Below are 18499 nucleotides of genomic sequence, written 5' to 3' on the forward strand. Positions count from 1 at the left end.
CTGAGAAAAAATCCAACCAGGAAGTGTGGAAATCTGAGGTTTGTAGTTTTTCAAGTGATTGCCTGGGGTTATTTTGCACTTCCTAAGGCTTCCACTAGATGTCAACAGTCTTTAGAACATTGTTTAATGCTTCTACTGTGAATGGGGAGAGAATAAGAGCGCTTGGAATCAGATGACTGAGAAAACTACATGAGCTCAATCACACGCGCTCCTGTGAGAGTTAGGTGTGTTCCTTTTCATTTCTGAAGACAAAGGAATCGTCCGGTTGGAATATTATGGAAGATTTATTTTTATTTCATTTATTTCACCTTTATTTAACCAGGTAGGCAAGTTGAGAACAAGTTCTCATTTACAATTGCGACCTGGCCAAGATAAAGCAAAGCAGTTCGACAACATACAAAAACACAGAGTTACACATGGAGTAAAACAACATACAATCAATGGTACAGTAGAAAAAAAATTTATGATAAAAAAATGTATGATAAAAACATCCTAAAGATTGATTCTATACATCGTTTGACATGTTTCTACAAACTGTAATATAACTTTTTTGACTTTTTGTCTGAACTTACTGCGCGAGCACAGTGCATTTGGATTACTCGACTGAACGCACGAACAAAATAGAGGTATTTGGACATAAAGATGTACTTTATCGAACAAAACTAACATTTATTGTGGAACTGGGATTCCTGGGAGTGCATTCCGATGAAGATCATCAAAGGTAAGTGAATATTTATGTTATTTCTGACTTCTGTTGACTCCAAAATGGCGGGTATCTGTATGGCTTGTTTTGATGTCTGAGCACTGTACTCAGATTATTGCAAAGTTTGCTTTCGCCGTAAAGCTTTTTTGAAATCTGACACCCCTGTTGCATTAAGGAGAAATGTATCTATAATTCTTTGAATAACAGTTGTATATTTTATCAACGTTTATGATGAGTATTTCTGTAAATTGATGTGCTCATTCACCGGAAGTTTTGGGAGGCAAAACATTTCAGAACATTACACGCCAATGTAAAATGGTGTTTTGGATATAAATATGAACTTTATCGAGCAAAACATACATGTATTGTGTAACATGAAGTCCTATGAGTGCCATCTGATGAAGATCATCAAAGGTTAGTGATTAATTTTAGCTGTATTTCTGGTTTTTGTGACGCCTCTCCTTGCTTGGAAAATAGCTGTGTGGTTTTTCTTGTCTAAGTAATGTCCTAACATAATCTAATGTTATGCTTTCGCTGTAAAGCCTTTTTGAAATCGGACACTGTGGTTGGATTAACGAAAAGTGTATCTTTAAAATGGAATATAATAGTTGTATGTTTGAGAAATTTGAATTATGAGATTTTTGTTGTTTTGAATTTGGCGCCCTGCTATTTCACTGGCTGTCGCTAGCGTCCCACATACCCCAGAGAGGTTAACCTCTCTAGGGTAGGGGGCAGTATTTTCACATCCGGATAAAAAACGTACCCGATATAATCTGGTTATTACTACTGCCCAGAAACTAGAATATGCATATAATTGTTTGATTTGGATAGAAAACACCCTAAAGTTTCTAAAACTGTTTGAATGGTGTCTGTGAGTATAACAGAACTCATATGGCAGGCCAAAACCTGAGAAGATTCTGTACAGGAAGTGCCCTCTCTGACCATTTCTTGGCCTTCTATACCATCTTTATCGAAAACAGAGGATCTCTGCTGTAACGTGACATTTTCTAAGGCTCCCATAGTTTCTCAGAAGGCGCCAGAACGTTGAATGATGACTTTGCAGCCCCTGGCTGAAAAACAGTAGCGCATTTGGATAGTGGTCGATCTGAGAACAATGAGACGGGTTCGCGCGTGCACGTGAAGAGTCCATTTTACATTTTCAGTTTTTGAACGAAAAAGACATCTCCCGGTCGGAATATTATCGACATTTTACGAGAAAAATCGCATAAAAATTGATTTTAAACAGCGTTTGACATGCTTCGAAGTACGGTAATGGAATATTTTGAATTTTTTTGTCACGACATGCGTCCGCGCGTCACCGTTCGGATAGTGTCTTGAACGCAAGAACAAAACAGAGGATATTTGAACATAACTATGGATTATTTTGAACCAAAACAACATTTGTGGATGAAGTAGAAGTCCTGGGAGTGCATTCTGACGAAGAACAGCAAAGGTAGTCCAATTTTTCTTATAGTAATTCTGAGTTTAGTGAACGCCAAACTTGGTGGGTGTCAAATTAGCTAGCCCGTGATGGCGAGCTATCTACTCAGAATATTGCAAAATGTGCTTTTGCTGAAAAGCTATTTTAAAATCTGACACCGCGATTGCACCGGAAGTTTTCGGTATGTTTGCTAGTTCTGAACGTCACATGCTAATGTAAAAAGCTGGTTTTTGATATAAATATGAACTTGATTGAACAAAACATGCATGTATTGTATAACATAATGTCCTAGGAGTGTCATCTGATGAAGATCATCAAAGGTTAGTGCTGCATTTAGCTGTGGTTTTGGTTTTTGTGACATTATATGCTAGCTTGAAAAATGGGTGTGTGATTATTTCTGGCTGGGTACTCTCCTGACATAATCTAATGTTTTGCTTTCGTTGTAAAGCCTTTTTGAAATCGGACAATGTGGTTAGATTAACGAGAGTCTTGTCTTTAAAATGGTGTAAAATAGTCATATGTTTGAGAAATTGAAGTAATAGCATTTCTAAGGTATTTGAATATCGCGCCACTCGATTCCACTGGCTGTTGACTAGGTCCAGAGAGGTTAAAACAGTTGCAAAGTTTAATGGCTATGATAGTGTCACGGGTGTCGTAGGGACTGGACCAAAACGCAGCGGGAACGAGTAAACTCATCTTCTTATCTTATTAAAGAAGGAAAACAAAAGAAACACGTATACAAAAGCAACAAACGACACTAAACAGTCCCGTCAGGTGCACGAACAGGAAACAACTACCCACAAAACCCATAGAAAAACACCCCTACTAAATAGGACCTTCAATTAGAGGCAACGAGGAACAGCTGCCTCCAATTGAAGGTCAAAACAATAAACTAGACATAGAAATAGAAAAACTAGAAAATAGAACATAGAAATACAAAACATAGAACACTACCCAAAAAACCCCGACAACACAAAACAAACACACCCCTGCCACGTCCTGGCCAAACTACAATAACAAATAACCCCTTATACAGGTCAGGACGTGACAGATAGGATACAACTGAGGATGGATCAACAACATAGTAGTTACTCCACAATACTAACCTAATTGACAGAGTAAAAAGAAGAAAGCCTGTACAGAATACAAATATTCCAAAACATGTATCCTGTTTGCAACAATGCACTAAAGTAATACTGCAAATAATGTGGCAAAGCAATTCACTTTTTGTCCTGAATCCAAAGTGTAACGTTCGTGGCAAATCCAATCCAACACATTACTGCGAACCACTCTCCATATTTTCAAGCATAGTGGTGGCTGCATCATGTTATGGGTATGCTTGAAATCATAAAGGACTAGGGAGTTTTTTCAGGACAAAAAAGAAACGGAATGGAGCAAAGCACAGGCAAAATCTTAGAGGAAAACCAGGTTCAGTCTACTTTCCACCAGACACTGGGAGATTAATTCAACTTTCAGCAGGACAATAACCTAAATTGGAGTGGCTTACGAAGAAGACAGTGAATGTTCCTGAGTGGCCAACTTACATTTTTGACTTACAGTACCAGTCAAAGGTTTGGACACACCTACTCATTCAAGGGTTTTTCTTTATTTTTACTATTTTCTACTTTGTAGAATAATAGTGAAGACATCAAAACCATGAAATAACACATATGGAATAATGTAGTAACCAAATAAGTGTTAAACAAATTAAAATATATTTTATATTTGAGACTCTTCAAAGTAGCCACCCTTTGCCTTGATGACAGATTTGCACACTCTTGGCATTCTCTCAACCAGCTTCATGAGGTAGTCACCTGGAATGCATTTCAATTAACAGGTGTGCCTTGTTAAACGTTCATTTGTGGAATTTCTTTCCTTCTTAATACGTTTGAGCTAATCAGTTGTGTTGTGACAAGGTAGGGGTGGTATACAGAAGATAGCTCTATTTGATAAAAGACCAAGTCCATTTATGGCAAGAACAGCTCAAATAAGCAAAGAGAAACGACAGTCCATAATTACTTGAAGACATGAAGGTCAGTCAATGCGAAACATTTCAAGAACTTTGAAAGTTTCTTCAAGTGCAGTTGCAAAAACCATCAAGCGCTATGATGAAACTGTCTCTCATGAGGCCCGCCACAGGAAAGGAAGTCCCAGAGTTTCCACTGCTCAGAGGATAAGTTCATTTGAGTTAACTGCACCTCAGATTGCAGCCCAAATAAATGCTTCACAGAGTTCAAGTAACAGACACATCTCAACATCAACTGTTCAGAGGAGACTGCATGAATCAGATCTTAATGGTAGAATTGCTGCAAAGAAACCACTACTAGAGGACACCAATAATAAGAAGAGACTTGCTTGGGCCAAGAAACACGAGCAATGGACATTAGACCGGTGGAAATCTGTCCTTTGGTCTGATGAGTCCAAATTTGAGATTTTTGGTTCCAACCTCCGTGTCTTTGAGAGACACATAGTAGGTGAACGGATGATCTCCGCATATGTGGTTCCCACCATGAAGCATAGAGGAGGTGTGATGGTGTGGGGATACATTGCTGGTGACACTGACTGTGATTTATTTATAATTCAAGGCACACTTAACCAGCATGCCTACCACAGCACTCTGCAGAGATACACCATCCCATCTGGTTTGCGCTTAGTGGGACTATCATTTGTTTTTCAACAGGACAATGACCCTAAACACACCTCCAGGCTGTGTAAGGGCTATTAGGAAAGTGATGGAGTGCTGCATCAGATGACCCGTCCTCCACAATCACCCGACCTCAACCCAATTGAGATGGTCTGGGATGAGTTGGACCGCAGAGTGAAGGAAAAGCAGCCAATGTGGGAACTTCTTCAAGACTGTTGGAAAAGCATTCCTCACGAAGCTGGTTGAGAGAATGCTAAGAGTGTGCAAAGCTGTCATCAAGGCAAAGGGTGGCTACTTTGAAGAATCTCAAATATAAAATATATTTTCATTTGTTTAACACTTTTTTGGTTACTACATGATTCCATATGTGTTATTTCATAGTTTTGGATGTCTTCACTACTATTCTACAATGTAGAAAATAGTAAAAAGAAAAACCCTTGAATGAGTAGGTGTGTACAAACTTTTGACTGGTACTGTAAATCTACTTGAAAATCTAAGGCAATACCTGAAAATGGTTGTCTAGCAATGATCAACAACCAATTTGACAGAGCTTGAAGAATTTTTTAAATAATAAATCGTCAAATGTTGCACAATCTAGTTGTGGAAAGGTCTTAGAGACTTATTCAGAAAGACTCACAGCTGTAACTGCTGCCAAAGGTGATTCTACACAGTATTGATTCAAGGGTGTGAATACTTATGTAACTAGCGCCTAACAGTGCAGCAAATGTCAAACAACTACACAAATAATAAATAATCAAAAACTAGAAACAAGAAATCAAGAATGTCAGAACTAATTAAATTAACAACCCAAATAACACTGTATCTGTAATCCAAATGCAATATATGCGTATATACATGTTTATAAAATTAATACATGTATGTGGTGATAAGTGCACTGTATACTTTATTTTTGCTTGCTCTGGGCATCTGCATGCTCCTATTTAATGGATGCTATCATGACAGTTTCAAACCAAATATTCTTACAGCTGTTACAGGTTTTGGTTTTTCCATTTATGTTTTGGGGTTGGACTTTAGCACGTACAGCTCGTTAGCACGTAGGGCGCACCGATTGGTGTCACATCATTGGTCAGTATGTGTTACACCTGTGCAGGTTGCCATCTGGTTAGTGGGAAGGTGTTTCACTTTGGCTGCCCCAGAGCTCTAGTTGTCTTGATCGATGCGGAGGGTTAACACCTTTAGTTGGCCCTTCGTTTTTTGGTTTCTAGACAAACAATCCTTTATCTGATTTCCCTGATTTTGTTTTGCACCATCTTTTTTATTTGCTTCCTGTGTTTAAGTTTGGAGTGGGTTTTATTTTGTTTGCCTCTTCTTGGGCAAATTTAGTGGGTGCTCATGGTGGCTGTCTTTTAAGTTCTAGTTGTTGCTAGTCAACTTTAGTGGATATCCCCATGAGTGTCTTTCAGAACCCCTCCTAAAACCCCACCTGTTAGTTTTGGTTGTTGGTCAGATTCTTCTGTTTGAGTGACATTTTTGGTTTTCTTGCTGGGGAACGTAACAAAACGTAACACAGCATCAAAATAAACAGGCAACACAATTAGAATGCTCACCACTTATTGAGGCGTAGGCCTTCTTCAATAAAGTGATCCGACGAGGTGCTAAGAGGGAGACAAATTTAATGTCATTTTTATATTATTACTACACTAGTAATATAAAACAAACAGTTGGGCCTGACAAAGAATATTTCCTATCCAATTATGCTCTTTAATTGGAAATTCATAAATATGAATTGAATATGCCAGAAATATAGTGTTTACCTGGTTTAGGGATGAGCCCTTGGAAAGGTCTGCAAGAGACAAAGCTGTAATCTTAACATCAGTAAACCAAATACCAGGGAGAAAAGAAAAGTAGCAGTATTTTGTCCACTGAGGGTCGGTAGTTGAGTAGCCCTGCCGTATGCCTTATTTTCACAATCCCATGAAAAAGTGAAGGAGAACTACCCACCTGGTGATGGTGAAGCAGATCTTGTCAGCCACCGCCAAGATCCTCTCCAGGTTTTGCGAGCCAAAGGTACACGGTTTCCTGAAAGGGATGCCAGGGGGCAGGCCCTCGATGATCACTGAGCCCGGGTTGCTCTTGATCCTCTTGTAAGGCACCTGGACCGGGTATTTTATGCCAAGTGCCTCCCCATACTTCCTGTTGAACAGGTCCTGGACCTGCTCTCTCAGGGTGTTGGCAAGGTCGATCCTGGACAGCTTGGCCTCTAAGCTATCTGTTAACAGAACCACATGACTATATCAGATGAATGGATAAGTTTAATTTATTTCATAATATACACATTTTCAGCTTTTGGTATTTTATTAGGATCCCCATTAGCTGTTGCAATAGCAGCTGCTACTCTTCCTGGGGTCCACACAAAACATGAAACATGACATAATACAGAACATTAATAGACAAGAACAGCTCAAGGACAGAACTACATCAATTAAAAAATAAATTTAAAAAGGCACACATTGCCTACATATCAATACATACACACAAACTCTTTAGGTCAAATAGGGGAGAGGCATTGTGCCGTGAGGTGTTGCTTTATCTGTTTTTTGAAAGCAGGTTTGCTGTTCATTTGAGCAACACATTAATGACAAAGAAATTATCAGTCTATAATTTTAATGGTAGGTTTCTTTGAACAGTGAGAGACAGAATAACAACAAAAAAATCCAGAAAAACGCATGTCTGGCTCCCAGGTGTCTTATATACAGGTAACGAGCTGAGATTAGGAGCACACTCTTAAAGGGAGTGCTCCTAATCTCAGCTTGTTACCTGTATAAAAGACACCTGTCCACAGAAGCAATCAATCAGATTCCAAACTCTCCACCATGGCCAAGCCCAAAGAGCTCTCCAAGGATGTCAGGGACAAGATTGTAGACCTACACAAGGCTGGAATGGGCTACAAGACCATCGCCAAGCAGCTTGGTGAGAAGGTGACAACAGTTGGTGCGATGATTCGCAAATGGAAGAAACACAAAAGAACTGTCAATCTCCCTCGGCCTGGGGCTCCATGTAAGATTTCACCTCGTGGAGTTGCAATGATCATGAGAACGGTGAGGAATCAGCCCAGAACTACACGGGAGGATCTTGTCAATGATCTCAAGGCAGCTGGGACCATAGTCACCAAGAAAAAAATTGGTAACACACTACGCCGTGAAGGACTGAAATCCTGCAGCGCCCGCATGGTCCCCCTGCTCAAGAAAGCACATATACATGCCCGTCTGAAGTTTGCCAATGAACATCTGAATGATTCAGAGAACAACTGGGTGAAAGTGTTGTGGTCAGATGAGACCAAAATGGAGCTCTTCGGCATCAACTCAACTCGCCGTGTTTGGAGGAGGAGGAATGCTGCCTATGACCCCAAGAACACCATCCCCACCGTCAAACATGGAGGTGGAAACATTATGCTTTGGGGGTGTTTGTCTGCTAAGGGGACAGGACAACTTCACCGCATCAAAGGGATGATGGACGGGGCCATGTACCGTCAAATCTTGGGTGAGATCCTCCTTCCCTCAGCCAGGGCATTGAAAATGGGTCGTGGATGGGTATTCCAGCATGACAATGACCCAAAACACATGGCCAAGGCAACAAAGGAGTGGCTCAAGAAGAAGCACATTAAGGTCCTGGAGTGGCCAAGCCAGTCTCCAGACCTTAATCCCATAGAAAATCTGTGGAGGGAGCTGAAGGTTCGAGTTGCCAAACGTCAGCTTCGAAACCTTAATGACTTGGAGAAGATCTGCAAAGAGGAGTGGGACAAAATCCCTCCTGAGATGTGTGCAAACCTGGTGGCCAACTACAAGAAACGTCTGACCTCTGTGATTGCCAACAAGGGTTTTGCCACCAAGTACTAAGTCATGTTTTGCAGAGGGGTCAAATACTTATTTCCCTCATTAAAATGCAAATCAATTTATAACATTTTTGACATGCGTTTTAAAAAAATAACATTTTTTTATGTTATTCTGTCTCTCAATGTTCAAATAAACCTATCATTAAAATGATAGACTGATCATTTCTTTGTCAGTGGGCAAACGTACAAATCAGCAGGGGATCAAATACTTTTTTCCCTCACTGTATCACCCCTCTGATTACAATGAACAGCAAGATGTGCCGCTCTGTTCTGGGCCAGCTGCAGCTGAACTAGGTCTTTCCATGCTGCACTCGACCATAAAACTAGACAATAATCAAGATAAGACACAACTAGAGCCTGCAGAACTTGCTTTGTATATGTTATTTATATATATTTTTTCTATATGTTTTGGCCATGACAGTTTACAATCTAAGGTAACGCCAAGTAATTTAGTCTCCTCAACTTGTTCAACAGCCACACCATTCATTGCCAGATTCAGCTGGGGTCTAGTACTTAGAGAGTGATTTGTATCAAATTCAATGCTCTTAGTTTTAGAGTTCAGGACCAGTTTATTACTGGACACCCATTCCAAAACAGACTGCAACTCTTTGTTAAGGGTTTCAGTGACTTCATTAGCTGTGGTTGCTGATGCGTATATGTTTAATCATCAGCATACATGGACACACATGCTGTGTTTAATGCCAGTGGCAGGTCATTGGTAGAAAATAGTAGAGGGCCTAGAGAGCTGCCCTGCGGTACACCACACTATACATGTTTGACATTATAGAAGCTTCCATTAAATAAAACCCTATGAGTTCTATTAGATAGATAGCTCTGAATCCACGATATGGCAGAGGTTGAAAAGCCATAACACATACATTTATTCAACAACAGGTTATGGTCAATAATATCAAAGGCTGCACTGAAATCTAACAGTACAGCTCCCACAATCTTCTTATTATTAATTTACTTCAACCAATCATCAGTCATTTGTCAGTGCAGTACATGTTGAGTGCCCTTCTCTATAAGCATGCATTAATTTGTTTACAGAGAAATATAATTGCATTTGGTCAAACACAATTCTTTTCAACAGTTTGCTAAGAGCTGGCAGCAAGCTTATAGGTCTGCTGTTAGAATCAGTAAAGGCCGCTTTACCACTCTTGGGTAGTGGAATTACTTTGGCTTCCCTCCAGGCCTGAGGACAAATACTTTCCTCTTGGCTCAGATTAAAAATAAGACAGATAGGAGTGGCTATAGAGTCAGCTACCATCCTCAGTAGCTTTCCATCTAAGTTGTCAATGCCAGGAGGTTTATCATTATTGATCGTTAACAATAATTTCCCCACCTTTCCACACTAACTTTACAAAATTCAAACTTGCAATGCTTTTCTTTCATCATTAGTTTTTTTATGCATGCGCACAATGGCTCACTTTTCGTTGTTGGCATTTCCTGCCTAAGTTTGCCCACTTTGCCAATGGCAACATCAAATGGTTTTGTGATAAAAAAGCCATCTGACTAAAAGATGGAGTTGAATTTGTCTTTCTGCCCATAATTTTATTTGAAGTACTCAAGTTTTTTTCCATCATTGATCATTGATCTTGGCTTCATAATACATTTTCTTCTTCTTTTTGTTGAGTTTAGACATATAATTTCTCAATTTGCAGTAAGTAAGTCAGTCAGATGTGCAGCCAGACTTTTTAGCCACTCCTACAGTTTTTCAATTCCTCATCAATCCACGAAGCCTTAACAATTCTAACAGTCAGTTTCTTAACAGGTGCATGTTTATCAATAATTGGAAGAAGCAATTTCATAAATTCCTCAAGTGCAGCATCTGGATGCTCCTTATTAATCACATCAGACCAACAAATATTCTTTACATCATCCACATAAGAGTGACTGCAAAATCTTTTACACTATTTTAGGCCCAGCTTTTGGAACTTTGGCTTTCCTGGATATAGCCACAATATTGTGATCACTCTATCCAATGGGTACAGATACAGCTTTAGCAGTGGTGTAAAGTACTTAAGTAAAAATACTTGAAAGTTCTACTTAAGTAGTTTTTGCAGCTATCTGTACTTTACTATTTATATTTTTGACAACTTTTACTTTTACTTCACTACATTCCTAAAGAAAATGAAGTACTTTGTACTCCATACAGTTTCCCTGACACCAAAAAGTACTTGTTACATTTTGAATGCTTAGCAGGACAGAAAATGGTCTAATTCGCACACTTATCAAGAGAACATCCCTGGTCATCCCTACTTCCTCTGATCTGGCGGACTTACTAAACACAAATGATTTGTTTTTAAATGATGTCTGTGTGTTGGAGTGTGACCCTGGCTATCAGTAAAAAAAAAAAATGTTTAAATGTTGCTGTCTGGTTTTGCTCAATATAAGGAATTTTAGATTATTCATACTTTTACTTTTGATACTTAAGTATATTTTAGCAACTACATTTACTTTTGATGCTTCAGTATATTTAAAACCAAATACATTTAGACTTTTACTCAAGTAGTATTTTACTGGGTGACTTTCACTTTTATTTTAGTCATTTTCTATTAAGGTATCTTTACTTTTACTCAAGTATGACAATTTAGTACTTTTCCACCACTGAGCTTTAGAACAAAGTTCTACATTATTAGTAAAAATGTGATCAATACATGTGGATGATCTTGTTCCTGTAGTGTTTGTAAACACCCTGGATGATTAATAACCTGAACGAGATTACAGGCACTGGTTACAGTGAGAAGTTTCCTCTTGAGCGGACAGCTTGATGAAAACCAGTCACTATTCAGGTCCCCAAGAAAGTAGACCTCCCAGTTTACATCACATACGCTATTAAGCATTTGACACATATTATTTAGATACTGACTGTTAGCACTTGGTGGCCTATAGCCACAGCCCAAAAGAAAAGGCTTTAGATGTGCCAAGTAAACCTGCAACCACAACACTTCAATAACACTTGACATAAGATATTTTCTAAGCATTACAGGCATATGGCTCTGAATATATACAGCAACACCTCCCCCATAAACATTCCTGTATCTTCTATAGATAGCTTGAAGCTGAATTGCAGCATTTAAATAGCACTTCTCTTGTTTTTAAGTGAACAAGCAAGAGGAAAAACAAATCCTAATCAGGACTCCATAAGTACTCGACTATGTATTGCTCAAAGTATTGGAGGGCAAAGTAATCTACTGATATTGGCTCAAGTATTTGTTCTCTGTCACGTGGCAAGGGCAAGGGTCACTATGGCAAGGGTCATTTGCCATAGTAGAATGGTCAGGGTGTGGCAGGGGGGTTGTTTTGTGTGTTTTGGTTTTTTTTGTTTCTAGGGGAATTTGTTCTAGTTTTCTATTTCTATGTTTCGTTTTCCATGTTTGGCCGAGTATGGTTTCCAATAGGAGGTAGGTGTCTTTCGTTGTCTCTGATTGGAAGCCATACTTAGGCAGCCTGTTTTCCTTTGGGTTTTGTGGGTGGTTACTTTCCGTTTAGTTGTTGTACCTGACGGAACTGTTAAGCGTTTGTTATTTTGTTGTTTGAAGTGCATTCATTAAAATCTAAAGATGAGCACTATACACGCTGCGCCTTGGTCTAATCCTTTCGACGACTGTGACAGTCTCCCTGTTACCTGAGAAGCCTGGTCTCTTCGAATCGGCCCCTGCATCTTCTGTCAAAGCATCTTTGGAGTCTAGGTCTGTGGAAAAAATATATCAGCAGAGTTGTCTAAACTTGCAGTGAATACATCCAGTTCACCAGACCTATCTAAAAGCCACATTGAAAAATATGGATCCTAACCACTGGTTCCACCGTGGAATTACCAGTTAATTCTAATTAATTACAGCGTTAATAATATTTAATTACTGAGTCAATTGTAATTCTATGCGCTCAACATTTGTAGGCTAAGGGTTGCTTAAAGATTTGCTCACTGGGGTAATGGACAATCATGCCCCAGTAATTTATTTTTACAAATGTATTTACTGAGCGATAATGTAAACACCCATTCTTCCAAACAAGCTATTGTCCAATAGATTGATGATCATATTCTGAGCAAAAAAAATGCTATTTTAATCTACAAAGCTGTAAGTAGAGGAGGTGTTAACTTCTTAAGGACAGACGTTCCGCTAGCTATTTTACACCATTTTAGAGACAAGACTCTCGTTAATCTAATCACATTGTCCGATTTCAAAAAGGCTTTACAGCGAAAGCAAAACATTAGATTATGTCAGGAGAGAACCCTGCCAAAAATAATCACAGCCATTTTCAAAGCAAGCATATATGTCACAAAAACCCAAACCACAGCTAAATGCAGCACTAACCTTTGATGATCTTCATCAGATGACACTCCTAGGACATTATGTTATACAATACATGCATGTTTTGTTCAATCAAGTTCATATTTATATCAAAAACCAGCTTTTTACATTAGCATGTGATGTTCAGAACTAGCATATCCACCGCAAACTTCCGGTGAATTTACTAAATTACTCATGATAAACGTTCACAAAAAACATAACAATTATTTTAAGAATTATAGATACAGAACTCCTTTATGCAATCGCGGTGTCAGATTTTAAAATAGCTTTTCGGCGAAAGCACATTTTGCAATATTCTGAGTACATAGCCCGGCCATCACGGCTAGCTATTTTGACACCCACCAAGTTTGGGACAACCTAAACTCAGAATTACTATTAGAAAAATTGGATTACCTTTGCTGTTCTTCGTCAGAATGCACTCCCAGGACTTCTATGTCACGCCCTGACCAGTATAGGGGTTATTTGTTATTGTAGTTTGGTCAGGACGTGGCAGGGGGTATTTGGTTTATGTGGTTCGGGGTGTGTGTCTATGTAGAGGGGTGTTTGATTTATGTATTCCGGGGTTTTTGGGCACTGTTCTATGTTAGTGTATTTCTATGTTCTGTCTAGTCTAGTCTATTTATATGTTTAGTTTATTGGGGTTGGACCTTCAATTGGAAGCAGCTGGTTATCGTTGCTTCTGATTGAAGGTCCTATAATTAGGAGTTTGTTTCATGGGGGGCTTTTTTTGTGGGAGATTGTGCTGTGTATAGCTTTGTGCCTTACCGGCCTGTTATTCGTTGTTGTGTTTTTTTGTGTACTTGTTTGTTTTGGTTTACCTTCTTTGTCCATTTAATAAAAGAAGATGAGTGCACATATTCCTGCTGCATTTTGGTCCACTCTACCCTACAACAACCGTGACAGAATCTCCCACCACAAATGGACCAAGCAGCGGGGTAAGGAGCATGAGGAAGAAGGATGGACATGGGCGGAGATGGGCATGGGCATTTCCAGGGCTATGGAGGAGTTAAGGGAGCCCGAGAGGCAGCCCCAATAAAAAAAAAATGGGGGGGCACACGGGTAGTTTGGCTGGGCGAGGATTAAGCCCCAAGCCAAATCCCCGTGCTTTTTTTAGGCAACATATGACGGGACAGGTCCCGTGCTTAGGGGTAATGCGTACTGTGGCAAGGCCAAGTATTTTCAGGCCGGTGTGCGCAGTGCCAGCGCCCCGCATTTGCCAGGGGGAAGTGGGCACTCAGCCAGTACGGGCGGTGCCAGTCCTGCGCTCGAGACCGCCAGTGTGCCTCTACGGTCCAGTGTTTCCCGCTCCTCGCACTAGCCTTGAAGTGCGTGTCTCCAGTCTGATACCTCCAGTACCAGCACCACACACTAGGCTTCCAGTGCGTCAGCCCAGTCCAACTCGTCCTGTTCCTGCTCCCCGCACTAGCCCTGAGGTGCGTGTCCCCAGTCTGGTACCTCCACTACCAGCCCCACGCACTAGGCTTCCAGTGCATCAGCTCAGTCCCGAGCTTCCGACGACAGCGCCCCGTCCAGAGTGTCCGACGACAGCGCCCCGTCCAGAGTGTCCGACGACAGCGCCCCGTCCAGAGTATCCAGCAACAGTATATAGTCCGGAACCGAGTGAGACGGCCTACAGCCCGGAACCGAGTGAGTCGGCCTACAGCCCGGAACCGAGTGAGTCGGCCTACAGCCCGAAACCGAGTGAGTCGGCCTACAGCCCGGAACCGAGTGAGTCGGCCTACAGCCCGGAACCGAGTGAGTCGGCCTACAGCCCGGAACCGAGTGAGTCGGCCTACAGTCCAGAGCTCCCAGAGCCCAGTCCAGGGTCTTCAGTGACTGGCCTCAGGCAGAGGTATGCAGTGGGGGTGGTTTGGTCCGGGAGGGGATTAAGGCCTGAGCCTAAGCCACCTCCACTGTAGGAGGTTTGGGGAGGGGGGGGGGGGGGGGTGTAGCACAGGAGCCGTCAGTGACGGCAGCCACCCTCCCTTTAGTTTAGGGGATTTATTTTTATTTTTGTTTTGGGGTGATTTTTGTTTTATTTGTGTGAGGTGCATCCGGGGTCTGCACCTTTGGGGAGGGGGTACTGTCACATCCTGACCAGTATAGGGGTTATTTGTTATTGTAGTTTGGTCAGGACGTGGCAGGGGGTATTTGGTTTATGTGGTTCAGGGTGTGTGTCTATGTAGAGGGGTGTTTGATTTATGTATTCCGGGGTTTTTGGGCACTGTTCTATGTTAGTGTATTTCTATGTTCTGTCTAGTCTATTTCTATGTTTAATTTATTGGGGTTGGACCTTCAATTGGAAGCAGCTGGTTATCGTTGCTTCTGATTGAAGGTCCTATAATTAGGAGTTTGTTTTCATGGGTTTTTTGTGGGAGATTGTACTGTGTATAGCTTTGTGCCTTACCGGCCTGTTATTCGTCGTTGTGTTTTTTGTGAACGTGTTTGTTTTGGTTTACCTTTGTCCATTTAATAAAAGATGAGTGCACATATTCCTGTTGCGTTTTGGTCCATTCTACCCTACGACAACCGTGACATTCTACTTCAACAACAAATGTTGTTTTGGTTCCAAATAATCCATAGTTATATCCAAATACCTCCGTTTTGTTCGCGCGTTCAGGTCACTATCCGAAGGGTGACGCGCGAGCACATTTCGTGAGAAAACATTTCAAAATATTCCATTACCGTACTTCGAAGCATGTCAAACGCTGTTTAAAATCAATTTTTATGCTATTTTTCTCATAAACTAGCGATAATATTCCAACCGGGCGACATTGTGTTCATTCAAAGGCTGAAAGAGAAAAATTGAGAATTCTCGTGAATGCGCCACTCAGTCTCACTGTTCCCAGGCTGACCACTAACAAATTCTCCTGCTGTTTTTCGCCCAGAGACAGAAGACACCCCATTCCACTTTCTGGCGCCTTCTGAGAGCCAATGGAGCCTTAGAAAATGTCACGTTACAGCACAGATGCTGTATTTTCGATAGAGATGCTACAGAAGGACAACAAATAGTCAGACAGGGCACTTCCTGTATGGAATCTTCTCAGGTTTTGGCCTGCCGTATGAGTTCTGTTATACTCACAGACACCATTCAAACAGTTTTAGAAACTTTAGAGTGTTTTATATCCAAATCTACTAATTATATGCATATTCTAGTTCCTGGCAGGAGTAGTAACCAGATTAAATCGGGAATTTTTTTTATCCGGCCGTGAAAATACTGCCCCCTATCCCAAACAGGTTAAACCTATTGAAGCCATTACCCAATGGTAAATCAATTTTTTACTTTGCTATGCTGCTCCCCAGATAGCAGCTCCACTGAAATACAGTGGCAAGAAAAAGTATGTTAACCCCTTGTAATTACCTGGATATCTGCTTAAATTGGTTATCAAATTTGATCTGATCTTCATCTCAGTCACAACAATAAACAAAAATAGTGTGCTTAATCTAATAACACACAAATTATTGTATTTTTCTTGTCGATATTGAATACACCATTTAAAGATTCACAGTGTAGGTTGAAAAAAGTATGTGAACCCCTAGGCTAATGACTTCTCCAAAAGCTAATTGGAGTCAGGAGTCAGCTAACCTGGAGCCCAATCAATGAGACAAAATTTGAATTTGCTATTCACAAGAAGCATTACCTGATGTGAACAAAAGAGATTTCAGATGACCTAAGATTAAGAATTGTTGACTTGCATAAATCTGGAAAGGGTTACAAAAGTATCTCTAAAAGCCTTGATGTTCATAAGTCCGCGGTAAGACAAACTGTCTATAAATGGAGAAAGTTCAGCACTGTTGCTACTCTCCCTAGGAGTGGCCATCCTGCAAAGATGACTGCAAGAGCACAGCACAGAACGCTCAAGGCGGTTAAGAAGAATCCTAGAGTGTCAGCTAAAGACTTAGAGAAATCTCTGGAACATGCTAACATCTCTGTTGACAAGTCTACGATACGTAAAACACTAAACAAGGATGGTGTTCATGGGAGGACACCACAGATGAAGCCACTGCTGTCTAAAAAAAACATTGCTGCACATCTGAAGTTTGCAAAAGTGCACCTGGATGTTCCACAGCGCTACTGGCAAAATATTCTGTGGAAAGATGAAACTACAGTTGAGTTGTTTGGAAGGAAGACACAACACTATGTGTGGAGAAAAAAAGGTACAGCACACCAACATCAATATCTCATCCCAACTGTAAAGTATGGTGGAGGGAGCATCATGGTTTGGGGCTGCTTTGATGCCTCAGGGCCTGGACAGCTTGCTATAGGCTATGGAAAAATGAATTCCCATGTTTATCAAGACATTTTGTAGGAGAATGTAAGGCTATCTGTCCGCCAATTTAAGCTCAACAGAAATTGGGTGATGCAACAGGACAACGACCCAAAACACTGAAATAAATCAACAACAGAATGGCTTCAACACAATACATTTTTCCTTCTGGAGTGGCCCAGTCAGAGTCCTGACCTCAAACCCATTCACACCAGACATCCCAAGAATATTGCTGTACTGAAACAGTTTTGTAAAAAGGAATGGTCCAAAATTCCTCCTGACCGTTGTGCAGGTCTGATCCGCAACTACAGAAAACGTTTGGTTGAGGTTATTGCTGCCAAAGTAGGGTCAACCAGTTATTAAATCCAAGTGTTCACATACTTTTTCCACCCTGCACTGTGAATGTTTACACAGTGTGTTCAGTAAAGACATGAAAACATATCATTGTTTGTGTGTTATTAGTTTAAGCAGACTGTGTTTATCTATTGTTGTGACCTAGATGAAGTTCAGATCAAATTTCATGACCAATTTATGCAGAAATCCAGGTATTTCCAAAGGGTTCACATACTTTTTCTTGCCATGCTACATATTTAACTGGTCACTGGAAAAGGGGACATTTCCAAATGTATAGAAGCATGCTAATCCCGAAAACAGCAAAGAACCCATTCCTGCCAATAGTCAACCAATCAGTCTACTCCCTTCACTCAGTAAGATATTGGAGGGTATTTTGAGTAGACAAATATGGGAGTATATGGAAAAGAATGATCTGATCACAGCCAATCAGCATGCTTATCGCAAAAACCATTCCACTACCACTGCATTGGTTGACATGACTGACCAGTGGCTCAATGCTATGGATAATGGCAGGTTTGTTGATTTACTATTTTTAGATTTTTGTGTAGCATTTGATTTAGTGGCTCATTAAATAATTTAGACAAAATTATTGCATTATGGGTTTAAGGAGGCAGCATTGAATTGGGTACAGTCATATCTAACTGACAGGAAACAATCCACCTATATCAATTGGTTGTTTTCTTCCACTCATACTTTAAGCTGTGGAATACCGCAGGGCAGTTGCCTTGGGCCCCTTCTTTACTTCCTCATGCCTTATCTGAAACTCAAGCTACTATATTTGATGCTACAATTTATACAGCAAGACAATTGGTTCAACAGGTTCAGCAAGCTCTACAAGTAGATCTGGGAAATATCAGGGAGTGGGTTTGCCAGAACAAACTTGTTTTGAAAACCAAGGTTATGTTGGTCTGTTCCACCAG

The 18499-nt window shown here is 40.6% G+C and overlaps 1 protein-coding gene across 4 annotated transcripts in view; it reads right to left on the minus strand.

Annotated features, from left to right (window-relative positions):
* gtf2ird1 (GTF2I repeat domain containing 1) overlaps positions 1 to 18499 on the minus strand; it is a 53321-nt gene that overhangs the window by 3816 nt on the left and 31006 nt on the right. For 3 of the 4 annotated variants that reach the window (XM_045717292.2, XM_014197864.3, XM_014197865.3), the window contains 4 exons: positions 12273 to 12338; positions 6751 to 7018; positions 6564 to 6592; positions 6357 to 6404 (listed from right to left, as the gene is read on the minus strand). In XM_045717292.2, coding sequence (XP_045573248.1) covers positions 6357 to 6404; positions 6564 to 6592; positions 6751 to 7018; positions 12273 to 12338 — 411 coding nt within the window. The remainder of the gene's footprint in view (positions 1 to 6356; positions 6405 to 6563; positions 6593 to 6750; positions 7019 to 12272; positions 12339 to 18499) is intronic. The other variant, XM_045717293.2, reaches the window with a different exon arrangement.

The sequence above is a fragment of the Salmo salar genome, chromosome 04 (assembly GCF_965601325.2).
Source record: "Salmo salar chromosome 04, fSalSal1, whole genome shotgun sequence".
Classification (NCBI taxonomy): domain Eukaryota; kingdom Metazoa; phylum Chordata; class Actinopteri; order Salmoniformes; family Salmonidae; genus Salmo; species Salmo salar.